The 27,188-nt window shown below is 38.5% G+C and overlaps 1 protein-coding gene across 1 annotated transcript in view; it reads left to right on the plus strand.

Annotated features, from left to right (window-relative positions):
- The window catches only part of LOC124721403 (probable C-mannosyltransferase DPY19L1), a 224,236-nt gene that overhangs the window by 87,454 nt on the left and 109,594 nt on the right, over window positions 1-27,188 (plus strand). The window contains exons 6-7 of the mRNA XM_047246343.1: window positions 15,314-15,469; window positions 25,466-25,618. Coding sequence (XP_047102299.1) covers window positions 15,314-15,469; window positions 25,466-25,618 — 309 coding nt within the window. The remainder of the gene's footprint in view (window positions 1-15,313; window positions 15,470-25,465; window positions 25,619-27,188) is intronic.

Consider the following 27,188-nt stretch of genomic DNA (forward strand, 5'->3'; position numbering starts at 1 on the left):
TGGCATAGTGGATTATAAGATTCTGCTGTCAGAGCTTTAAAAATAGGGTATTCCAGGTCTGACCAAGAATTGGATCAATTCCTTCCTGAGCAATCATAAGCAAGGAGTGTGCATTATGCACACGAATGTCAATCTAAAACTGTTTCTCTACACTTGTCAGACTGCAAAGTAAATACATAAACACAGTGTACCCCAAGGACCAGTAATAGGACCCATTCTGTTTCTTTTGGACATAATGATCTAAACTGAATTGTGGATGCTCATAAAATGATAATATCTGCAAATGACATCATGATTGTATTAAAAGGGGGAAGTAAGAGAGAATTACAGCAATCAGTAAACACTGTCACAAAACTTAGCAAATGGACGCAGAATACTCAGCTTGTAATTAAAAAACCCCTCACTAAAATTTCACAATGTTCCAGACAAGGGTGTCTGTATCAGTGATGAAACAGTGAGTAATGGTACAGGAACTAAATTCTTAAGACTAATGCTGCAAAGCAATGTAAAATGGAATAAACATGCCTTAACACAAAACTGAGAAAGACATGCTGCCTACTTTGCTTGCTAAAATCCTGCTGAAGTGAGAAAACAGTAGTAAATACATATAATGCCTGCTTTCATTCTTGTCTTAAATAAGGGGTCATGTGATATTCATAACCACAAAATAAAAACATATAACCAAATTGACACATCCCTGTGCCAAAACAGTACTTTACAAATGGAAGTTAAATTTTATAACAAACTGCATGAAAACATAAAAGGAATTATTGAGGTCAAACATTTGGAAAATCTTTAAAGTCACATTTACAGCATCACTGTTTTTACTCAATTTAAGAATATTTAAATTTATGAAGTGTACTATAGAAATACCTGCCTCTGTAGGTGAGCTCGCTAATGCATACTTGTGTGATAGTGCTAGACTCAGAGGTAGCCTGATTCGAATCCTGGTGATGGATGAAATTTTTACTGCCAGTATTTGGCTGGCAAGGGGAGGAGAGGCGGTACCTGATCACCAGTCTTTGCACCACTGTTGTGGATTAAATTCCAAACGTCTCACAGTGTCCAATAAAATAAGGGTATGTGATGCTGTTGATGGTGGTCTGTCCATTGGATGAGGACGTCAAGCTTGGCGGTCCACTTGATGCCATTTGCCAGGAGTAGGCTGTGTGCCAGTACAAGATTTCACCCTCTCCCTTTCTTTCATCCGTAAGAACACAAATCCAACACTATGATGTACTAAAATTCATCACAGTTATCCCCATTACGCAGATACACACTTGACACTTTATAACAGGTCAGAAGGAGGCAATGGAAGCCACCTCCACTAGGACCTAGCCATGAGCAGCGTCACTGGATTCCTGCATCAGCTCCCCTATGCTCATATCTTGAGTATGGGACTATTTATTTATTATACTATATAAATATTTAATGTATGAAGTTTGTTAATGTAATCTTAAATGAGTATGCATAGAAATCACTCTCACATCTATAGTTATAAATTGGCTAGTCAAATGTCTTATGCATAATCTGCTTTTGTAGACAACAAGACCAATGAAATACAATCTACAAGAAAATTATATTTTCTCTCAAAAATAAAAGCTCATCAGGATTTCATGGTGTTTCCAACAGAGTACTAAAGAACTGTTCTTATATAAGAAGCCCTGTCTTATCTGTAATATGTAATGTGTCACCAGTTCAAAGTTTTTGTCCAAAGAGATTGAAATATGCCATTGTTACACCCCTCTATAAGAAAGATGATAAGAGAGATATCAGTAATTACCAACCTGTTTCACTACCGGCATCATTAGCCAAGATTTTTGAGAAGGTGATGTAGTCTAGGCTATTGCCCCATCTGAGCAACAATATCTTCGGTAGGTCACAGTTTGGATTTCAGAAGAGTTGCTCCGAGAATGCCATTCACAAGTTCACTCACCAAGCATTAAATAAAAGAATAGCATGAGCTGGTATTTTATGTGACCTATTTAAGGCCTTTGACTGTGTGAATCACAATATTCTCATAGATAAACTGAGTTTTTATGGGGTTCATGGTATGGCCAGCCAAAGGATAATTTCTTATCTAACCAAAAGAGTGCATAATGTTGTACTTAATAATTCAACCAATGTAAACTGTGGAAATTCTTCTGACTGGAGAGAAATCACATATGGAGTTCCTTCAGGTTCACTCTTGATTCTCATGTGTATAAATGATGTTGCACAAGAAGAATTAGTTCTTATTGCAGATGACATATTTTAATCAATCCAAGCACACACACAGCAACAGAAAAAATGTTAAACAGTGTTCTTAAAGCTATCATTGACTTCGTTTCTGTGAATGTCCTCACCCTCAATTTTAAAAAGACAATATATTCAGATCTGCACATCTACAACTTAGTTCAGCCACATTTATGCTTAGAATCATTGCAGGTCTTGGGGAGAGAGAAATAATTTGACATATTTTCATTCAATAATGTCATGTGCAATAAGGTACTGGGGAACTCATCTTTAAGAAAGAAAGTCTTCATTGTGCAAAAACATGCTGTAAGAATAATATATAGTGTTCATCCATGATCATTTTGTAGACATCTGTTTAAGGAATTGGACATTCTGACTATTCCTCTACAGTATATTTATTTCCACCTGAAGTTTGTTGTAAATAATTCACTGCAGTACAAAAGATATCATGATGTACATAATTACAATACCAGAAGAAAAATAATGGCATTCATTACTCCACATTGAGGTTGTCTTTAGTACAAAAGGGGGCGCACAATGCTGCAACAAAAAGTTCGATTGCTTACCCAATGATATAAAATATCTGACTGATAGCAAAGTAAGGTTTGTAAACAAACTGAAAAAGTTTCTCCTTGGCAACTACTTCCTTTCGGCAATTATTCAATGAGGAAAATATTGGCAGGAATTACTAACTCATATGTGTATATTTTTAAAAAGGAAAGGAAGGAGGGGAAAAGCTTTTAAACGGGTAGTATGTAGCCACATTTACAAACTAATTTGTGTTGTGAATATAAAATAACTCGTTCCACCTCATTATGATTTATTGTACCAATGATTCATGGACCATAACAATAACTAACTGACTAATTAATTTGGAAAACAAGAAATTTGGTATACATGAAATGTATTTGCAGTTGTGAATGTGGATGACCATCGGCTGTATAAAAGAGTGAAGACAATGAATATTTGTACCGGACTGGGCCTCGAACCTGAATTTCATGCTTATCACGAATGCTTGCCTTACCATTAGGCTGTCCGAGCATGACTCACGGCCAGACTCAAACTTTCATATGTCGACAGCAATGAGCCTACAACCTGCACTTGTTCATTCATTATGTATATTCCTGTACAGGGAAGACATTTTACTTTAAAGTCGTTTGCCCAGTGTCAGCGGATAAATACAATATCACAGTGCCTGTGTTGTTCAGAAGTACAATCCAGTGTTCCTTCGGACATTCATGCATGCATGCCCCGTGCATGCATGCATGCATGCATGTTCAAAGAACATTGTAGCGTACTTCTGAACAACACAGGTGCTGCAATATCATATTTGTGCACCAATACTGGACAAGCAACTTTCAATTAAAATCGCTCCCATGTACAGAAATGTACATAATGAATGTACGAGCGCAGGTTGTAGACCCATGGTTGATGACATTTGGAAGTTGGGTCTGGCGTAGAGTCGTGCTTGGATAGCATAATGATAAGGCGACTGCTCGCAATAAGTGGGAAATCCAGGTTCAAGTCCCAGTCCAGTGCAAAATCCATTATACAGCTGATGGTTGTCCATATTTGCAACTGTGAATGCATTTCATTTATTTTATAACAGCTGTAGTCATCACAGAGCCTGTTGTTTTGGACATGCATGCATGCATGAAGGAACATTGCGTCATACTTATGAACAACACAAGCACTGCAATATGCAAGGAATTTGGATTGTTATTTATTGTTTTGCTCATCGCATGCAGAAGTAACTCAACGTGCATGCCACCAATTGAGGTCAGACAGTAGTAGGGCACTAGACTTCTATTTGGGAGGACAATAGTTCAGACCTTTGACCAGCCATCCAGATTTAGGTATGGTGACAACTAAAAGGACATGGCTAATTTCCTTCTCCAATCCCTGTTTATGACCTAGTCATCAGTGGGGTGTTAAATCTTAATATTTCTATTTTTTTTTAGTGTGTAGGTGTGAAAAATATGTATTAAGTGAGGTTCTTTTATTAATGACCTGTATTTTACTCTTTGCAATAGATCCACTTATAAATTCAATTTTTTTAAAAACAGTTCTTTATTAGTTAGGATATGTTTTATGACCATGTGCCGTAGACACAGAGCGCTAAAAAAATAAAAATAAATAAACAAGTTGACTAATGTAATAAAATATTTGCAAAGCAGTTGACTTTATCTAAAAAGGCACATTTTGTGTCTCGGAATGACTATTCAGTAAACCTAAATTGTCACTTTTTTGTTTTCCAATTAAACATGATCAGATTAATGACAGTGATTTGGTTGTTGACTTCTAGAAAATATCACTAGGTCGTACATATTTTAAAAAGAAAGGATGGCAGCATTTTTCTCTAAATTCACTATCTTATATGTGATAGGTGAAGAAATCCCTCTGAGAACTGCAGCTTGTATTGTTGATAGTGTCATCCAGATCTAAAATCTGCACACTGCTGCATTCCAAGCCAGACATATGATAAAGTTGCTTTTAAATGTGAGTGAACCATCCTGGCTTCATTATAGTTGCTTGGTGTACAGGTTAAAGACACTCTTTGCAATCCAACTTGAGGGAAATAGGGTAGCCACAATGGCAGTACCAGATCTATGCCCAGCATCTGCTGAAGCCAGGGAGCCATCATTTTCCATCAGATGACATCTTTCCATTCTTTGATAAGAGCACACAATGTATTCATTGTCTCAGCCTCATACACACCATACATTCCTCAACCACCAATGGGACAATATTTTCATTACTGCCTGTGAGGAACAGGGCCCTTTAGGCTACTCACTAAGAGTTTTCATTTAGTAAACTACTTCTTCTTCTTCTTCTTCTTCTTCTTCTTCCTGAAATGTTTCTGCTTATGCAGGTCATTCACAGAGCCTCTTCCAAGCATCTCTTTTCTCCCACAGTCTGTTATTTAGCATCTCCTCCCATTGTTTGGTTTACATCATTTTTCACTTGATGTCTCCATATTGTCTGTGGTCTTCCAATTGGTCTTCGTTCAGATTCTTTCCATTCTAGTGCTCTTCTTGGAAGTCTGTCTCGTGCTATTTTACTGTGGCCACACCATTTGCGCCTATTATTCTTTTAGCAATAAGTGTGGCAAATATCAATGTTTTATGTTAATGTTTGACCTGATCACCACCTTGATGCATTGGGAGGGCCAGAGCTGTTTCAGATTTGACAACTACAGAAAAAGAAAGTACTCCCACGATAGCTTTTAAAACATTAATTTGCAGTATTTTAGACAAACACTACAATTTTAATACAGTATACCCAGATGGCTCTAGGCTGCCTTGATGCTCATTAATTTATTGTGTCCATGTTTCCACGATTTGCCTGACAAATTTAATACAGTTCACAGCTGCAGGGCTGCATGCTGTTCAGAAAAGAATGGAGCAGACAACACAAGATTCAGAGAGAAATTTCTCATATGCTCTGTTTCCTTCAATGCCCTTCAAGCAAGTCAACAGATACACCCAGCATAGAAAATCTAACAGATGATAAAAGGGTACACTTTTTCCTGCTAAAACTATGGAGTAAAAAGGATGATTCTGTTGAGCACCAATGCATGTCAGAATGCAGGGAAATGAAGAAACTGCTGTAGTAGCCTGGAAATCTTGTCTGGAAAATGCTTTACAAAAATGTGCTATCTACTTCATAAGTCTTTTGAGACTTGAGGTCGTGTTGCAGTGTATAGCAAAGTAACTGGAAGTAGAAGCAGTAGTCAGTAAAACCTACTGCCTTGAAACTGTATTTCTCTTCCTGACCAGAGAAGTGATCATGATATCATCATAGCGACTAAGGTTACGAAGTTAATAAATAAGTCAAGATTCTTTCTCCTAGAAAGAGCAGATAAGTGATTGTTAGCATCATTTAGTTCCAGGATGATGGCCATAGAGGAATTATGGGCAGAGTTTAAACAAATTGTAAATCATGCTCTGGAGAAGTATGTGCCTAGTAAGTGGATTAAGGCTGTAATTTAATAACAAAGTCTGGAAAATGATGAGGAAGAAAAGGCTGTCGCACTCTCAGTTCAAAAGAGAATCTGCAAATGATGACAGACAAAGATTAGTAGAGAACTGTGTGTCTGTGAAAAGATCTATGTGCAAAGCATGCAACAGCTACCACCGTCATACCTTGGCTAAAGATCTGGTGGAGAACCCGGAAAAATTGTGGTCCTATGTAAAATCTCTAAGTGTGTCTAAGGCTTCCATCCAGTCACTCGTTGACCAGTGTGGTTTGACAGTGGAAGATAGCTAAAGGAAGTCTGAAGTTTTAAATTCCACATTTAAGAAATGGTTCATGCAAGAAAATCATACAAACATACCATTGTTTGACCATCACACAGACTCCCATGTGGAAGACATAGTAACAAGCATCCCTGGCGTAGGAAACAGCTGAACAAGTTGAAATCAAATACGAGGTGCATTCAAGTTCTAAGGCCTCCAATTTTTTTTCTACGGACTGGAAAGAGATAGAAACATGCGCATTGTTTTAAAATGAGGCCGCAGTCATTGTCAATACGTCCCAGAGATGGCAGATGGAATTTTACCGCCAGCGGCGAGAATGAGAAGTGTTTTAAATACTTAAAATGGCGACGTTTTCCTTACTTGAACAGCGTGCAATCGTTCGTTTTCTGAATTTGCGTGGTGTGAAACCAATTGAAATTCATTGACAGTTGAAGGAGACATGTGGTGATGAAGTTATGGATGTGTCGAAAGTGCGTTCGTGGGTGCGACAGTTTAATGAAGGCAGAACATCGTGTGACAACAAACCGAAACAACCTCGGGCTTGCACAAGCCGGTCTGATGACACGATCGAGAAAGTGGAGAGAATTGTTTTGGGGGATCGCCGAATGACTGTTGAACAGATCGCCTCCAGAGTTGGCATTTCTGTGGGTTCTGTGCACACAATCCTGCATGACAACCTGAAAATGCGAAAAGTGTCATCCAGGTGGGTGCCACGAATGCTGACGGACGACCACATGGCTGCCCGTGTGGCATGTTGCCAAGCAATGTAGACGCGCAACGACAGCGTGAATGGGACTTTCTTTTCGTCGGTTGTGACAATGGATGAGACGTGGATGCCATTTTTCAACCCAGAAACAAAGCGCCAGTCAGCTCAATGGAAGCACACAGATTCACCGCCACCAAAAAAATTTCGGGTAACCGCCAGTGCTGAAAAAATGGTGTCCATGTTCTGGGACAGCGAGGGTGTAATCCTTACCCATTGCATTTCAAAGGGCACTATGGTAAAAGGTGCATCCTACGAAAATGTTTTGAAGAACAAATTCCTTCCTGCACTGCAACAAAAACGTCCGGGAAGGGCTGCGCGTATGCTGTTTCACCAAGACAACGCACCCCCACATCGAGCTAATGTTACGCAACAGTTTCTTCGTGATAACAACTTTGAAGTGATTCCTCATGCTCCCTACTCACCTGCCCTGGCTCCTAGTGACTTTTGGGTTTTTCCAACAATGAAAGACACTCTCCGTGGCCGCACATTCACCAGCCGTGCTGCTATTGCCTCAGCGATTTTCCAGTGGTTAAAACAGACTCCTAAAGAAGCCTTCGCCGCTGCCATGGAATCATGACGTCAGCGTTGTGAAAAATGTGTACGTCTGCAGGGCGATTACGTTGAGAAGGAACGCCAGTTTCATCGATTCCGGGTGAGTAGTTAATTAGAAAAAAAATCGGAGGCCTTAGAACTTGAATGCACCTTGTAGATCACTAGGTCCAGATGGAAACCCAATTTGGTTTTACAAGGAATACTCTACAGCATTAGCTCCTTACGTAGTTTGCATTTATTGCAAAACTCTCAACCAGTGCAAAGTGCAAAGCAACAGGGAAAAACCCAGGTGCCTCCCATATGTAAGAAGATAAAAGAACGAACCTGCAAAATTACAGACCAAACTCCTTAACATCAGTTTACTCCAGAATTCTAGAGCATATTCCGATTTTGAATACAATAAATTTCCTAAGACCAAAAAGCTCATGTCCACAAATCAGCACAGCTTTAGAAAGCATTGCTCATGCAAAACCCAGTGTGCTTTTTTCTCGTATGGTATACTGCGAACTATGGATGAAGGGCAACAGGCAGAGTACATACTTCTATAGATTTCTGAAAAGCATTAGACTCATTACCCCACTGCAGACTGTTAACAAAGATATGTGCATATGGAATAGGTTATCAGATATGTGACTGGCTCGAAGACTTCTTAAGTAATAAAACCCAGTATGTCCTCAACAGCGGGTGTTCATTAGAGACAGGAGTGTATATATCAATGTTCTGGCAGACAGAGTGGACACGAATCTGCAATTGTTCGCTGATGGTGCTGTGGTGTACAGGAAGGTGTCAAAGATAAGTGAATGTAGATTGATACAAGATGACACAGACAAAATTTCTAGTTGGTATGATGAATGGCAGCAGGCTCTTAATGTAGAAAAATGTAAGTTAATGCTGATGAGATGGAAGAACAAACCCGTAATGTTCAGATACAGCATTAGTAGTGTCCTGCTTGACACAGTCACATTGTTTAAATATCTGGATGTAACACTGCGAAGCGATATGAAATGGAACAAGCATGTGAGGATTGTGGTAGGGAAGGTGAATGGTTGACTTTGGTTTATATGGAGAATTTTAGGAAAGTGTGATTCATCTATAAAGGAGACCACACATAGGACATTACTGCCACCTATTCTTGAGTATTGCTTGAGTGTTTGGGATCCCCACCAGGTCAGATTGAAAGAAGACATCGAAGCAATTCAGAGTTGAGCTGCTAGATTTGTTAGCAGTAGATTTGGTCAGCGTGCAAGTGCTACGGATATGCTTTGAGAGCTCAAGTTGGAATCCTTGGAGGAAAGATGATGTTATTTTGAAGAACACTACTGAGAAAGTTCAGAGAACTGGCATTTGAAGCTGACTGCAGAACAATCTTACTGCCACCAACATACATTTTGCTTGGGGACCACAAAGATAAGATACGAGAAATTAGGGTTCATACAGAGGCATACAAACAGTCAGTTTCCCCTTGCTCTATCTTTGAGAGGAACAGGAAAGGAAACAGCTAGCTGTGGTAAAGGGGTACCCTTCAACACACACCGTACAGTGACTTGCGGAGTATGTAAAAGCGATGGAGGGGTAGTAATACATTTATGTATGGGTCATTGTCTTTCTGACCCATGATATTTTACTCACCTAAGAGGATCTATCTGTTTGTGCTGCCTATGGCACGTAAGTGTTTTTTATGCCTCATTTTAATTTAGTATGTTTTATATTCTTATAAGAACTGGGCAGTAAATTTAAATTGGGACTTACGCATTTAGATTATGATGATGGTGATAATGATCATTATCATGCTAAGAGTGTTGCTGTATGTATCTTTCTACATGTTTTTTTTGTGTTATTTTAGACTGACAGTTTTAGTGTGTTGCATAGTGGCTGGCTCATTCAACTTTAGTTTAGCATGTTGTATAATTATCAGGTTAAATATTTCAATTTTGCCTCTGCTGTCCAGTGCTTGCATTTTGTTGTAAGGCTTGACAAATGACCTCCATTTTGTCTATCACAAAATTGTGTGTGGTGGGACCTGTGTTGCAGGAATATGTTTACTGTAATGAAAAACTTTAATGTGGATGCAAAAGGTGGACATGACAAACATCCAGAATGTTATTGTCACTGTTATATGTCTACTTATGTCTTAAGTGGGCCTTGAAATTCGTGGGTTCAATCTTGACGTGACTCAATATTTAGGTGATTTATTTGTCTGCTATCTCAGGGAGAATGCTGCTGCATCCTGCTAAAAACTGATGTCAAGGCTGCAAATCATTGATCTATATAGGACTCTGTATCGTACATGGCACATGCACTACCCACCACAGCTGCTGCTCCCAAGACCGGTGGTAGGCAGTGCATGCGCAGTGTACAGAATGGAGGTCTGTGTAGTATGACAATTTGCAATGTAGGCATCAGTTTTCAGGAGGACTCAGTTGCAGCAGGAGCATTCTACTGAGATAATGGACAGACAGATTGCCAAAATATCACATCTTGTTGATTTTAGGATCTGGAAGCAAACATGAGGAGACTGCCAAGAATTATTATGCCAAGAAAGCCTATGAAGTCAAGTGTGGGTTGTTTTTATAGGAATGGCTGACATTGATGTCTCCTCCATCCAGAACCAGTCTTATGTATACAGTATGTTATATAAGGGGAATTCAAATGAAACCCGGCCACTACTGTAAAGTAATGGTAACAATTTTAGTAACTCAAAATTGTAGTTATATACACTACACATACTTCAAAATAGTCGCCAAAGCTGTTAGCACATTTATCCCATTGCTACACTAGCTGGTCGATTCCATCCTTGAAGAAGGTAGTAGGCTGTTGTCAGATCCAGGCCTGGGCCCAGTCATACACTTTGTAGTCTGTTGCGAATCACTGTCCACAAAGCTGTATTCCTCCTCATGATAATGTTGCAGATGACTCAAAGACATTGCCATTCGGGTGTTGCACTGTTCAGTGGTCAGTTGGTGAGGAACCTACTGTGCACAGATTTTTCGAAAGTTCAAGTGTTGATGCATTGTGGTGTGTGCAGTGCCCACGCTAATACCAGAAACCAATGGATCTTGTCCATGGTGATTCTGCGGTTGTCCAAGACCAAAGCATTCACTTCTGCAACCATTTCTGGTGTGATAACACAATGAGTCTGTCCAGGACGAGCATCATCTTCCAGTGATTTGCGCCCCTCAAGGAATCATTTGTGCCATTCCACAACACTTGAACTACTCTGACTGTACTCACCATACACAGCCTTCATCCGTCGATACACTTCATGGCCTCGAACTCCCTCCGCTGCCAAAAATTGAATCACTCCTCGTTGTTCCTGCTTACTCACCTGCATGTTTGGTAGTGGACAATAACTTGTGTGACCACCTTCTCTTTGCCGTGAAACCACGCTGGTGCTACGCAACATCAAATGGTGTGCATGCCTCAGTCTACCAATAGATGGCACCACCATACCCGCAGTTACGTGGTGCCACCTTATGCATAAGCAAAGGTAGATGCACCAATCAGGTTTCATTTGAATGAACCTCGTACCTCATACAGTGTTAAGAGGAAGGTGATTAATTTTTTTGTCTGCTGTGTGTATTCCCTTAGCTGCCCAATAATGTCTTTCACTATTTGCTTTGAATTCATTTGTATTTAATTTATTAGTCTGTAATATCAATGGAGTAGTTAAATGGAAAATGAAATAAGTACAAAGTGTAAGGTGATTATGTTGCGTGATTTTTCAGTAAGAGGCCATTTGTATGTTATTTCTCTGGAGGACAATGGTAACAAAGAGCAGGGCATTATATGGGTATATCGCATAAACAGATTTATGCTCTTTACTGCTTGTCGTCATTATATTTAGTGAATTGAGAAAGGGAAATGGAACTATAATAGATAACACAATGGCAGAGCAGATGGTTGGTTTGATACCTTTAGTGTGTTAAGAAAACTGGACATTTGTTTTCAGATCATTGCAACATCATGTCCAGCTACAGTTTAGTTCACACCTGTTCACTGAGCTGTTCATGCTAGCTGGCTTGCGCTGACACCTAGGCAGTGAGCAACAGGCCAGCTCATGGCCAGTAATGGAAGGGAAAGAATAGGGGAGGGGTGGAGGAATCGGAACGAGGCAGTTCACCCAAGAAACTTTTGTCAATGAGTCTATTCTGCAGCCACTAACAGTTCTATGGAGATGAATTATTTCATGGTGGGTAACTAATGCCTTCGATGGCAAATTTATTTCCTAAAACTATCGCATTGATGAGAAATGACAATGAAATGAAACATACATTTCTTTGTACTGATGAAGATGAACTATAAGTTCTAACTGTAGCTAGACGTCCAATGTTGAGGTGTTATAAATTGATACTGGTGTGTCTAATCTTCGCTTTGAAGTACCTAACCTGGCCATAATGTTGTTTTGCATTTATTTTAAAAGAGCTACTCTCCACTTTAAGCACTGTGCCATTAAGTGGAAACACTTGAATTTAAAACTACTGCAAACTTAACATATTGTCATTCCTCTGAAGGCAGCATACAGTTTGCAATTCTCCTACACTGCAGCCTGACAGCTACATTTTTATTGTGAGTGCTCACTGCTTGGGTGGCAAAGAGCACGAGTGCTTGTGCTAGCCTAGCCACCTCCTGAACAGGCCTGGTTTAGTTGATGCAGTAGGAGAGTCCTTCAGTTTAGCACCTGACTGTGGCACGCTATACTATCAGATGGAAGAACTTAGAAACAGTCATCCATTGAAGTTGGGGCCATTTTGTTTCATATTAGTACTTGTCTTCACTCTGCTAAAGTAATGAGAGACCTGTGAAATAACTTTGGGTGGGAACTGCTGGACCATCATGTCTGCACTCCAGACACTGGCCTTAATTTTTAAGTAACTTTAAAGCAATCCAACACCCAATTCTTCCATCCTTCTCCTATTAAACTGTTGCTGCATTTCTAACAACTTCACTGCGAACACTAAATTTGTAACACCTCCAGCTCCTTCTGTCTCCTCCTCACCTGCTCCATCCTCTTTTCTCTCCCCCTCCCCCCGTTCCTCCTCCTCCTCCTCCTCCTACTACTACTACTACTACTACTACTATTAATAATACTCATCATCATCATCATCATCAAAATTGTAATCACCCACTTTCTCCCTCTCCCAAGCATGTTAATTGGTGTGACAAGTGCCAGTAAATGTCTCTTGTAAATTGGTTTGTACACCAAAAAGTATAGTTTTTAAATTGATCATTTACTCAACTTTCACTAAAATTACTAGTATCTCTCTCACATGTGTAACATGCATTGTAGGAAATATAAAGAACTTGTACTAAACAAATGGTATTAAGGTTTTGGAAAAAGTTCTTTTCTATGCGTCTTCTGCTAATTTTGTGTTGCAAATACCTTAATCTGATAAATAAATTAATATAGTGACATCTCTTTATCCTATGGCTCATCGTAATGCTGAAGTGTATTTGTAAATAAGTGATCAATTTTATGCATATGAATGACAGAAACAGACTGTGAAGGTTAATACTGTCATGTTTCAGACATTCTGTGCCCCTCTAAGGCTTCTATTGCAAATAAATGTATTTTTTATCATCTGTTCTGAAGTTATGAGTGAAGTTGTTGATCAATGATCTTTTGTGTGTAACTTTGTGTTCTCTTTCATCCTTGTATATATGGCACTTTGTTGAAATTAGTTACAATTAATGTGAACTTTTTGTGGTTTCACTCAATAAAGTCTTAGTCTACAGTTTCCCTGTGTAGTAGTGACACTTCCATAAACTTTATCTTGTGGTTTTACATAAGAAAAAATCTCAAAACTACAATTAATGGAAAAAGTAATCAGACTATATTTACTATGCACAATAGATGACAGTGTCAAACAGCATTGTGTAGCAAAAAGTCCCATAAAGATGCCCATTTGCAACACTCTGAAGTAGTCACCAAAAGCCTGTTGTGTACACTGAGCTGACAAAAGTCATAGGATACCCCCTAATATCATCTTGAACCTCATTTTGCCCAGCATAGTGCAGCAACTGACCATGGTGTGGACTCAGTAAGTCGTTGGAAGTCCCCTGCAGAAATATTGAGCCATTTTTCCTCTATAGCCCTCCATAATTGTGACAGTATTGCTGGTACAGGATTTCCTGCATGAACTGATCTCTTGGTTATGTCCTATAAATGTTCAATGAGATTCATGTCGGGCGATATGGGTGGCCAAAGCATTCATTTGAATTGTCCAGTATGATCTTCAAACCAATTGTGAACAGCTGTGGCCAGGTGACATCTTTGGGAATATGAAGTCCATACAAATGGGCTCCAGGTAGCTGAACATAACAATTTCCAGTCAGTGATTTGTTCCATTGGACCAGAGGACCCAGTCCATTGCATGACAGCCCACACCATTATGGAGCCACCACCAGCTTGCACAGTCGTTTGTTGACGACTTGGGTCCATGGCTTCATGCAGTGTGAGCCACTCTTGAACCCTACCACCAGCTCTTACCAGCCGAAACCAGGACTCGTCTCACCTGGGTCAGGATGCAGCAGATATGGTCACTTACCCAGGAGCGGTGCTGCAGGCTATGTCGTGCTGTTAGCAAAGACACTCATGTCAGTCGTCAGCTGCCATAGCCCATTAATGCCAAATTTTGCCACACTGTCCTGATGGATAAATTCGTCATATGTCCCACATTGATTTCTGTGGTTATTTCATGCAGTGTTGCTTGTCTATTAGCACTGACAACTCAACACAAATGTTGCTGCCCTCGGTCATTAAGTATAGGCCATCAATCTCTGCATTGTTCGTGGTGAGAAGTAATGCACTCTTCATACTTTGGATCTCAGAACATTGGATTACATAAGGATTTCCAAAATGGAATGTTCCATGCAGCTAATAGTCCTCATTCAGAGTCTATTAATTTGCATGGTGCAGCCATAATCACATGTAAAACCTTTTCACATGACTCACCTGAGTACAAATGACAATTCTGCCAATGCACTGTCCTTTTATTCCTTATGTACACAATACTACTGACATTTGTATATGTGCACATTGCCATCCCATGATTTTTGTCACCTCAGTGCACTTTTATGTCTTTGTTTTATTTTCTCTTTGCTTCATACAATCGAGTGATTAATTAAGGCACATTCCCTTGCACAGTTCTTAATGCACGTATAATGTACTTCAATAGGACCTGCAATTTGTACAGGTGAATTTGTCTCTCATTTACAAGATCCTGTTGTGTTTAACAGAAATTAGTCTGTGTTTTGTTGTGCTAATGGTCATGGAACTGTTAACATGTGTTAAAGAAGCCATTTGATGGAATACATTTGTGGCTGTTTTCTATAATAAGTTTTGGATGATTAGTGTAGGTACCGGGTTTCACACTTGCAGTTCTTTCCTTTCTTTCTTCTTCCTTCTCCTCCTCCTCCTCCTCCTATGTTTAAGATACTGGGCTTGTTTATTTTGATGTGGTTATTTGTATCACAGAGGCACTTACAAATTGTCCTTTTCTAGGCAACACGAGTGCAATGGACGCCACCACTGCGGGAGAGCTTTTCATATCCATTTTGTCTTGCACAGATGTTAGCAGTTACAAGAGCGCTTAGTTTGTTCCAATGGAAAAACATAAGTGGCAAGCGTGCAGCAGAGAAACCATCACCAGCTGTGCAGGTATGTAAAATACACATTTGTGGTAAATGTAGAAGTGTTGGAATGTATCTAAAGTTTATTTCATGGTATACAGGGTGGACATTGTATGCAATCATAATCACAGTGTCATGCAAGTGTGACAAACTGTCAAGGAGCATCTCCTCCAGCTACAATGAAGTCATGCAGCCATACATACAAATGATAATAGAGGTGTTGCATGTCATCTCTGTAGGTGGCATACCACATATTTTCCTCCTGTTGATGCAGTTGATCAAGGGATGTTGTTGATAATACAGACTGGTGTAGATGCTGTGCCGTCATGTCCCGGACATGCTCATGGACAGATCTGGTGATTGTGCTGTCCAGAGGAGTTGGAAAACATGAAGAGTATATTATATAATAAGATAATTGAGTGTGAGCATTGTCCTACTGAAAGAGCATATCCCTCTGACATTGTAAGAATGACAACAGAAGGGACTGTATAATGGTGTGGTTGCATCCCATAGTGTCCAGAACTCTCTGAATGATCATAAGAACTGTCTGATCCTCAGAAGCTGTGGCTGTAGTTTGTTTTGTCTGATACTGTTCTGTAGTTGCCACTCTCCTGGGTGACACTGCACTTGCAAGTGATAACCAGTGTTACAAATGCAGAATCTTCTCTTGATATTAAACACAAATTTTTATCATTCATCCATCGAGATGCCTCTCCCACTAAATCATTGGTGGTAACCACACTGTAATGAGTAGTTAGTTCAGACATGTCAAGCAGCTCCTGTTGTATCTAGTGCGTCCAATGATCTTGAAATGGAAGAAATTTCAGTACTTTGCTCAGAAGAGCAGTGCTATTGGACACACTAATCAACAAGCAGTAAATCACCTGCAGGATCATAATACCCAATACACAGAATAATCGGAATGTTAAAAAGCCAGCCACTGCCTACATATGGGCACCATTGCTTTGTTAACCCAGGTGCTGTTCAAGCCACATGTTCCTCTACATTCATCATCACCTGTCTGTAATTACTGCTGATTCATACATTGTTTATGGACATTGTTTTTGTTCAGACTTCTTTTTTGACATAGTGTCTGCTTGGTGTTGACTGTCTAGCTAGCTGTTGTGTGTTTCCACTAGGTCTGTGACACTCAGTAAGATGGTTTTGAGTTTTATACTTGTACTGAGTTTGTGTTCAGTCAATAAAGTGCCAATGCAGCAAATATAACATTGGTGGCAATATATGTTGGGTGCCTACATTTTCTATGTTGAAAGAATTCCTTAACCTTTTTTAACAACCAATCAAACTGCAGGAAAAGAACTATTAGAGACAGACTGAGGTAACTGAAAAAGCTAATATGGAATAGATTTCACTACTATTACAGCATGTTGCTTGGTCAGTGCTGCTGGGGTCTCCACCAGTTGCAGCAAGTTGGGCTGACTAATTTAGTTAGTTAGTTACGTGTTCCATTGAACAGTCTCATGGTAACCATTATGATGTGGAACTTGTCAAGAGCATAAGAAATGCATACATGAATGAAGGCTTTTTTTATTTTGCTCTCTCTCTCCTTTTTTTTAAGGCTTAAAATTTTTATTTCTTACCCCTCTCCCTTTTACACAAATGATTCATGTGAAATGGTGTCCATCATGATTATGGCCGCATGGGAATTAACAGACACTGAACACACATTATTAGTTGGAGCTAGAAGCATGGGCCATTCCATTTCGGAAATCCTTGTGGAATTCAGTATTCCCACATCCACAGTGTCAAGAGTGTGCCAAGAATACCAAATTTCAGGCATTACCTCTTGCCACGGACAACGCAGTAGTTGAAGGCCTTCACATAATGACCAAGAGTAATGACGTTTGTGTAGACTTGGTAGTACTAACTGACAAGAGACACTGCATGAAATAAGTGCATAAATCAATTTGGGACATATGAAAAATGTATCTGTTAGGACAGTGCAGCGAAAAGTAGCATTAATGGGCTATGGCAGATGACCAACGTGTGTCTGCTAACAGCATGACATCACATGCAGCATCTGTCCTGGGCTCATGACCATATCTGTTGCACCCTAGATGACTGGAAAATTGTGACCTGGTCCGATGAGTCCCAATTTCAGCTGGTAAGGGCTGTTGGTAAGGTTCTGGTGTGGCACAGACCTCACAGTCATGGATCCAAGTTGTCAACAAAACACTGTGCAAGCCAGTGGTGGCTCCATAATGTTGTAGGCTATGTTTACGTGAAATGGACTGTATCCTCTGGTCCAACTGAACCGATCATTGACTGGAAATGGTTATGTTCAGCTGCTTGAAGATCTTTTGGAGCCATTTGTGGACTTCATGCCTCAAAGTCATATCACCAGGCTACAGTTGTTCACAACTAGTTTGAAGAACATTCTGGGCAATTCAGGCAAATGATTTGGTCACTCAACTTGCCGAACGTGAATCCCATTGCATATTTATGGGACATAATCAAGATGTCAGTTTGTCCGCAAAATCCTGCACCAGCAACACTGTCACAATTATGGATGACTGTAGAGGCAGCATGGCTCAATGTTTCTGCAGGGGAGTTCCAATGACTTGCTGAGTCCATGACACGTCAAGTTGCTGCACTATATTGGGTGAAAGGTGGTTCGATATGATATTATGAGATATCCCATGACTTTTGTCACCTTGGTGTATATTTGTTAGAATTATGTACACCTGTCCGTAATAGTGCTTGTTTGTCTATTGAACATGTACATCATTTATACACATTTTTTTCCTATTGGGATCACAATTATATATCTTGTCTGGTAGCTGGGTACATATTCATTTTGGGTGATGCATGGACTGTTACTGTTTAATTTTTTTATTATAATTATTACATTTTCTAGTGTGTATGTGTCGCCTCAGTGCACAGTTGTTGGGATGACATAAACCTGTCTGTAATAGCACTTGCTTGTCTGTTGTACATGTACATCATTTATACACAATTGTTTTTCTATCTAGGTTGCACTTACTTGTCTTGTGTGGTAACTGTGTACAGATTTAGTTTGGGTGATGCATAGAGTGTTGCTGTTTAATTTTTCTTTTTTGATAATTACATTTCCTAGTATGTATGTGCATGGAAGAGGTAGTATTCTATTTTTCTTAAATAGTTGTCTGTGTGATATTCTTTGTTCTATGCTTGTAATTTAAATGATCTTTAACTTGCCTCACAGTTTCTCCAAAATACTACACTGAGTGAGCAAAATCAAAATAAATGGTCTTGAGATTATCATATGATATGTTTCATAGTATTTGTATTTGTAGTATGAAACATATTTTACCCAGTTTTCTGTTGATCTAGTCTACATCTGTGTGGTGCCATGTCATGTTCTCTTTTATCCATTTACTGAGAAACTTTGTACTCAATGCATTTCCAATTTTGGTCCATTTATTTTAATATTGGGATTAAGTATCTTATTCGGGAGGACGACGGTTCAATCCCGCGTCCGGCCATCCTGATTTAGGTTTTCCGTGATTTCCCTAAATCGCTCCAGGCAAATGCCGGGATGGTTCCTTTGAAAGGGCACGGCCGACTTTCTTCCCCATCATTCCCTAATCCGATGAGACCGATGACCTCGCTGTCTGGTCTCCTTCCCCAAACAACCCAACCCCCCTCTTATTCAGGATGGTGAAAAAGTCCATTGATACAGTTCTTTCCACATTTGTAATCAAATTGTTTGCATGAAAGACTATTATGTTTTTGTGACAGCTTTAACATTTTTTCAGAGGTTTCTTTGGTACTTCCTGTAATTAAGATTCTGGTGTCATCTGCAAATTGGTATAGTTTTCTATTGCTACTGTTTATATCTGAATCATTTACATGTAGCAAAAACAGAATTGGACCCAGTGTAGAACTGTGTGGGACCCCATTTTTTACTGCTAATAAATCTGACTAATGGGTACCAACTGTGCCATTAGCTTTATGTGTTATCCGTATGAGCTGCTTTCTTTACAGAGATATAATTTAAAACAGTTACACGCTGCTTCACTAATACCCTGATTCTGAATCTTACTAGGTAATTTATCATGATTGATGGTACTGAAGGCTTTTGATAAATCTAGGAATATGCTCAAGGTATGTTTCTGCCTGTCTAGGTATGTTTCTGTCTGTAGCATTTCACACAGAGAAGAAAATTTCACTATTTCAGGTGAATGATTTTTTTTTTTTTCTAAAACCATGCTCATATTCTATTAGTATTTTATATTTATTTAAGAAATTAGGCAGTTATAAAAATGGTTTTGCTAGGATTTTTGAAAATACAGACAATAGAGAACAGGTCTTTAATTTGATAATTTTTAAGTATATTGGAAAGTTCCCAGTGGAGGAGAACAGGTTTACAAGATAAGTTATGTCTGCACATTTTTTACAACAATCTGGTATATTACCTATTTCTGGTGGAGTGTTTGGCTTTTAGTAACTTCATTTCTTACTGTACGTCCTGTATACTTGTGTTCAATTTTTGATGTCAAGGGTGTGTGGTGCTTATGTGTGACATTTTGCACAATAAGTTTTTCTACTACATTTACAAAATGCTGATAGTTTCGAATTTTCTTACAATTGTATATTATTAATTTTAATTTTGTTGCTTCCTGTTTCTTTCTTTGCAGCATTCCAAACAGCTTTCTTTTTATTGGATGCATTTCTTATGCATCTATCATTTTTCAGTGTTTTTTCACTTTTTGCTAGCTTTGTGAATGTTGTTTTATAGCTTTTAAAATACCTATCAAATTCAGGTGTTGTGTGACACTTTTTAGTAATTATGTACAGGAACTGTTTCTGTGCACATTATTTTATAATACCTGGAGTGATCCATTTGTTTGTGTGAGAGATTTTTGACTTGCTGATTTTAAGTCGAAATGCTACATCAAAATAATATTTAATTGTATCAACGAAGATATTGAATTTCTCATATGTATTCTCAGTACCATAAATTTATTCTTGTGGCTCCTTTTAAAATTGAAAAAAATCTAAATATTTTGATTTCCTAATTATTGTAAGTTCTGCTCTAATATATACTTGTCAATTTGGTAACCTTTTCACTTTCAATGTGAAAAAATATGATTTGGCCATAGGGGTCTCGAAGTCCAGTCCTTACTATGTCTGCTTTGTAATTTTGTTGAGTAGAGTTAAGTATTATTTGATCTAGTGTGAACTTTGTATAACAAGTTTTTCATGTGGGCAGTGTATTGCAATTTTTAAGTTACAAAAGACTAAGAGATTCAATAACTCTGGTCTTACTTTATAGGGTTTGCTAAAGTCTATATCGAAAATACCACAGATCATCAGGATAGTTTGCTTGTTTCATTCCATTTGAATTAATGTGTTGGAGAAAGTTTTTTTATGCCTCCATGAGGAGATCTGTACAGGCATACTACAACTGTTGTGACTGATCGTAATTCTGTGGCTGATATTTCGATATCCTTTTCGCTATTTAATTTCTTTAGTTGTTTTAGATGTTTGTAAGCTAGTCCTTGTTGAAAAATATGCAGTTTTACCATACTGGAGTTGCTTTCTAAAAGTGTAGGCTGCTAATTCATAGTTTATGTCACTGTTTTTAATGCATCCTCTGTTAACAAGAGCTAATTCAAAGTAGGGAAGTATCAGTTAACTCTTTTGAAAGCATTAGTTAAAATTCTGTTAACTTATTGCTTAGGGACAGAATGTTCTGATGGAAATATAATAATGATCCACTTACTCTTATTCCTCATTAAATCTCTCAAGTAGGTGATCTAATGAACTGAGGGCTAGAGCTCGTTCATTTTTTGTGCTTATTTGTATGAGGGTTGTTCAATAAGAAATGCAATCACACTTTTTTTTTTTTTTTTTTTTTTTTTTTTGCTTAGCCAATTTTGGTTGAAAAACTGTGGAATTTGTTGTGGTACGTCATGGAATATTCACGCTTCAGCCCCTGTGGTTTCATGGATTTCCAGCTGGTGGTGGTGCTATACATAGCCTTCAAAACATCATCTGTAATAGGGGTGTGTTCCAAGCAGAAAGCTGTCAGTTTCTTTTGGCAGAAAATCAGGTCATCGCAGATATTCATAGGTGCTTGCAGGATGTCTACGAAGACCTGGCAGTGAACAAAAGTATGGTAAGTCACTGGGCAAGGTGTCTGTCATCATTGAAACTAGATCATGCGAACTTGTCCACTCTCCCACATGCTGGCCAGCTGCACACACCCTCAAGAATTCAAGGGAATGATTGTGTATTCATCACCACAGAATGCAAATGAACTACTTCTCAATGACAATACAAGGCCTCACACAAGTTTGTGCACCTGAGAGGAGCTCACAAAACTTCATTGGACTGTTCTTCCTCATCCATCCTACAGTCCAGATCTCACACCTTCTGATTTCCATCTATTTGGCCCAATGAAGGATGCACTCCATGGGAAGCAGTACGTGCTCCATGGGAAACAGTACGTGGATGATGGGGAGTTTATTGATCCAGCAAGACGTTGACAAGTAGAGTGGCATTATGTGGTCACGTAGTCTCTCCCAGTAAGATGATACAAGGCCGTTGCATTGAACGAAGATTATGTTGAAAAATAAGGTTTTGTAGTAAAAAAAGTGGAGAATAGTATGGTCTATTGGAATACTCAATAAAACCAACCTACTTTCAGGGGAAAAAAATGTGTTGCATAACTTATTGAATGTCCCTCATTTTATCACCCTCTTCACTAAAAATTAGTATCCCTTAGTTTCCTATAAATGCATACACATCTGCCAATACTTTACTGCAAATTTTAAAGCCTAACCTTTCCAAATGCAATACATTTTATGCGAGGCACTTATTCATAAAGAATTTATTAAGATCCAAAAATGCTGCCTCAAAAGTATCGCATTGTTCCCCAGTAATTTATCCTGTCTATATAAACTTTGCTCACTGATTTGCTGTGCATAATTCCACTGTCACTATCTTGGATTTGGGATAGACATTTTTGGCTGGCTTTTATATTTCATGGCCTCATTTTTACAGTAGCTCCAAAGAGAATTCGTCCCCATATGCATAGACATCTTTGTATATTTCAAGGCGGACTGTTGGTCTAACCTTCTTTGAGTTTTGTCTGACACTCCAAACATTTTTCAGGTGAAACTTCCTGGCAGATTAAAACTGTGTGCCGGACCGAGACTTGAATTCGGGACCTTTGCCTTTCGCCGGCAAGTGCTCTACCAACTGAGCTACCCAAGCACGACTCACGCCCCGTCCTCACAGCTTTACTTCTGCCAGTACCTCGTCTCCTATTTTCCATTCATTTTTCATGTGTTTATTCATCTGATGTGTCCTGATGTGAGATAATACATTGATTTTACAGTTTGGGACATTGATGTTTTTCATAAGCGAATCTGCAGCTGAGGAACTCATTTTCGACAAACTGTTTCTCTTCATGATTATTGGTCCTATTTATGTTTCTTACTTTAGTCCATTTGTATGTGCGTGTTGATGTCACGTGTATTCGGTCCTGGTTGTTCGTGGGGTATTGTTATCCAGTGCGGAATAGGTTAGTGATTTGCTGTGCTGTGGTCAATCTGTTTGCTATTACAATCCGTGATGATGTTAGACATTGCCTCATCATCACTACATTGCTGCCCTCAGCAGATGACTGCCAGCATAGATTTCCCCCAAATCGAGGTACTCGTGGGTCACCCTTGAAATGCCAGTGAAAAATCCAGTGCTTGCACAACATTGACTCATAGGTGTCCTATGCATCAGGCACCCACACTTGTAGTATGATGTGAAGTGATGATCCCCCACATCTTACCACTTGTGTGTCGCACTAAACCAAAAACAAGGTTTAATGATATCCCATTCACATGACACACAAAACTGTTCCATTAATTGTGACCAAACAACTCTCTCCCCAACTCTGCAGTTATTCTTGATTCCATTGTTTGTGAGTATAACACTCTAATAATACATTTTAAACATGGCTGTTACTCAGCAGCCATATACTAGTTTCAACATAGGATTCTACAGGCAACTAGTTGCAACTGTTTGGTACATTGACCTAGGTTTCAGCACCTACTAAGCGCGTCCTCATCAGAATGAAATATTGATAAACTGTAAAATTACATTGCAAAAAAGCAATGTACCAATTTTAGAGCAGCTATACTCAAGTCAAAAATAAAATAAAACATTTCAGCCAGTGCCACATGGCAAGACACCTTCAGTAGGTGTTGAAACATAGTTCAGTGTACCAAACAGTAATTTGCAACCGGTTGGCTGTATAATCCTATGCTGAAACACACTAATAATGTTAAAAATCTCGCCACTGACATACTGCACTTTGAGACCTGTAAATAAGTAAATATAGCATACATTTCAATGCGAGATGTATGTAAATTTCCATGATGAAACTTCGTCTTGAAACCTGGCAGAAAATCCAAAGAGATTCTGGTGGTATGTAAAGTATGCTAATGGCAACACACAGTTAGTTTCTTCTCTGCACAATAGAAATGGAAATACTATCGATGATAGTACCACTAAAGCAAAGTTACTTGCACATGGTTTTCTGAAATATCTTCACAAAAGAAGAAAAGTAAATATCCCCAAATTCAAATCAAGAATGACTGCCAATGGGAGAATTTAGATGTAGATATCCTCAGAGTAGTGAAGCAACTTACATCACTTAATAAAAGCAAGACTTCCAGTTCATATTGTATACTAACGAGGTTCACTCGCTCGACAAAAGATCCATACCCAAAGACTTAAAAGTTGCACAGGTCACATCAGTATTCGAGAAATGCAGTAGAGGTAATCCACTAGATTACAGGCCCGTATCATTGATGCTGACATGCACAGAATTTTGGAACATATATTGTGCTCGAACATTATGAATTATCTCAAAGAGAACAGTCTGTTGACACATAGTCAACCCAAAGTATCACAGTTTGTAGTAATTGATGGAAAGTTATCGAGTGAAAAAGAAGTTATAAATGATTTAGGAGACAATCTCAGCAGCCATCTTAGGTTGTTTGCCTATGATACTGTCATTTATCATCTAGTAAAGTCATCAGCAGGTCAAAACCAATTGCAAAATGATTTAGATAAGATATCTGTACAGTGTGAAAATTTGCAAATGACCCTAAATAATGAAAAGTGTGAGGTCATCCACATGAGTGCTAAAAGGAAATTTGTTAAACTTCAGTTACATGGTAGATCAATCAAATCTAGAGGCCGTAAATTCAACTAAATACCTTGGAAGTACAATTACTCACAACTTATATTGGAAAGAACGCATAGAAAATGTTGTGAGGAAGGTAAACCAAAGACTGTGTTTTATTGGCAGAACACCGAGAAAATGCAAAAGATGAGCTAAAGAGACTGCCTACACAATACTGCCTACACAATGCTTGTCCACCCTCTGTTGGAGTACTGCTGCACAGTGTGGGATCCTTAACAGATTGGATTAACAAAGTAAATCAAGAAAGTTCAAAGAAGGGCAGCACATTTTGTATTGTTGAGAAATAGGGGAGAAAGTGTCATGAGCATGATACAGGCCTTGGGCTGGACATCACTAAAACAAAGGCATTTCTCATTGCAGTGGGATCTTCTCACTAAATTTCAATCACCAACTTTCTCCTCTGAATGCAAAAATATATTGTATATGCTTACCTACATAGGGAGAAATGATTCATCATAATAAAATAGGGAAATCAGAGCTTGCACAAAAAGATATAGGTGTTTGTTTCTTCCATGGGCTGTTCAAGAGTGGAATAACAGCGAATTATTGTGAAGGTGGTACAATGAAGCCTCATCCAGGCACTTAAGTGTGATTTACAGAGTAGCCATGTTGATGTAGATAAAATGTTTTCATTGATATGTATATAATTCTTGAATAATGACTAAAGGGAAGAAATGGATATTAAGGCAGACGTAATTAGTTTTAGCTTATTTTGTAAGTCTTTTTATAGCATGTACTAGTCCTTGCACATTTTGGTATTGTTGGTTCATCATATAGTAATTTATTTTTCTTATTCCACTCATTTAGGTTTGGCTCATAACCTTTTTGACTTGGATTTCTCTAACAACCTGGCAGTTTGCACAGTTTGTGCTCTGTACACAGACAATAGCAATCTATTTTATGCATACTGCAGGTCTGACAGACAGGAAAACTGTTCTCATGGTTCTTCGGGGGCTGATTGTAAGTATTGTGAACTCTATATGAGCAAGTAGATAAAAAAATATGTAATTAGTTAGTCTGTCAAGCCTATCTGTCATGTGTACTCAATATTGGTCTTGAAATTGTATTTTCATCTACTTTCTTGAAATATCATGGTATTGAATAGTACTTAATCAAGGCACTCGAGTTGAGTTTCAGAGCAAGCAAAAAGTGTAGCTGTTGTAAAATTTGGAAAAATGTTTGGAATAACTTTGACATGCAATTTTAAAACATTGGATTTCACATAATGGGCTATGGACATACATCGTTTCTTCATTGAGGGCATAATGAAATTGCCATAAAAACTGTCTTAAATGATTTTCTATTAGGAACATTTGACTACCTACTGACATAAGGGATGGGAGATCATAAACAGTATTGAAATTATAACTTAAGATAGCTGTAAGATCGTATTACAGGCATGAAAAAGAAAACAAGCCAGACACCAGGATATCTTGTTCCTGATTTATCATATCAAAAATAATTTTCATAATTGTCATTGCACTTCTCGCATACAGATATGAGAGAGTGAAGCCACTGGTGAAGACACAATAGCAGTTATTATCACCCAGCTTAAAATAAATGTCGAAGAATGCCTTTTCGGAGTTGATTCAGCTGTAAAATTTACAATGTCAAATATAGACAGTGGAGGGATGAACAACAATCAATCACAAAATCTGTCATTCTTTTGCAACAGATCTAGACTTTTACATAGTCATGTCAGTGCTGAATTTCATAACAGGAGAACCAGGAATAAATATAAGATAGTTGACACCAAGTCTCTAGTGCAAATGTAAGCACCAGACAGCTACGTACTATATAACAACAGGTGACATTAGTCCAAAGTATCATGTAGTAAACAATATTGGGTGATGTAGAATATACAGGACTCTAACATGAACTAAAGTCGTTGTTTATGTGGTTGAATAGGAGGAAAATGTGATGTCAGAGATGTGTGGTGCCCTCTATTTAGGCACCAGTGAATAACTAAATAATAGTAAAATTATATCATTTTTTTAAAAAAAAGGTTTTTTTTATGTGCTGAACAATAAAACCACAAGTAATCATTAAACATAGGAAACAAATCACATGTGTGGAGCAATAAGTATTGCACATTCAATAATAGTAAGTATAGGGTCGCATGTAATGTATTTGTGCACTACAAACTATAGTCCAGTCCATGAACGATGGCAGTTTGTGCAGGTCAAGGCAAGGATGGCGACTGCATTGTTGCCGGCTCCAAGCAAAAGTTATGGTATGTGCATACATGTGCTTTACACTTGAAAAAATTGTATATCCTGCAAATTTTGTCTCTTTCTTGCTTACCTAGAATTTGTCACATACTGCAATCATCAACAGTGATTACTAGCAACAAAAGAAATAAAAAATCACTAAATAACTCACCGTGATCATGTATTATGCTTGCACTGGCCATGATATTCATCGCAGATTGCTGAGAGCATTACTGAACACTCATTGGCTGTCGGTAAATATGTCACATAGGTGCACAGAACAAGCCTAATCTTGACTGCCATTGTTTGTGACTCCAACT

This window comes from Schistocerca piceifrons, chromosome X (assembly GCF_021461385.2).
Source record: "Schistocerca piceifrons isolate TAMUIC-IGC-003096 chromosome X, iqSchPice1.1, whole genome shotgun sequence".
Taxonomy (NCBI): domain Eukaryota; kingdom Metazoa; phylum Arthropoda; class Insecta; order Orthoptera; family Acrididae; genus Schistocerca; species Schistocerca piceifrons.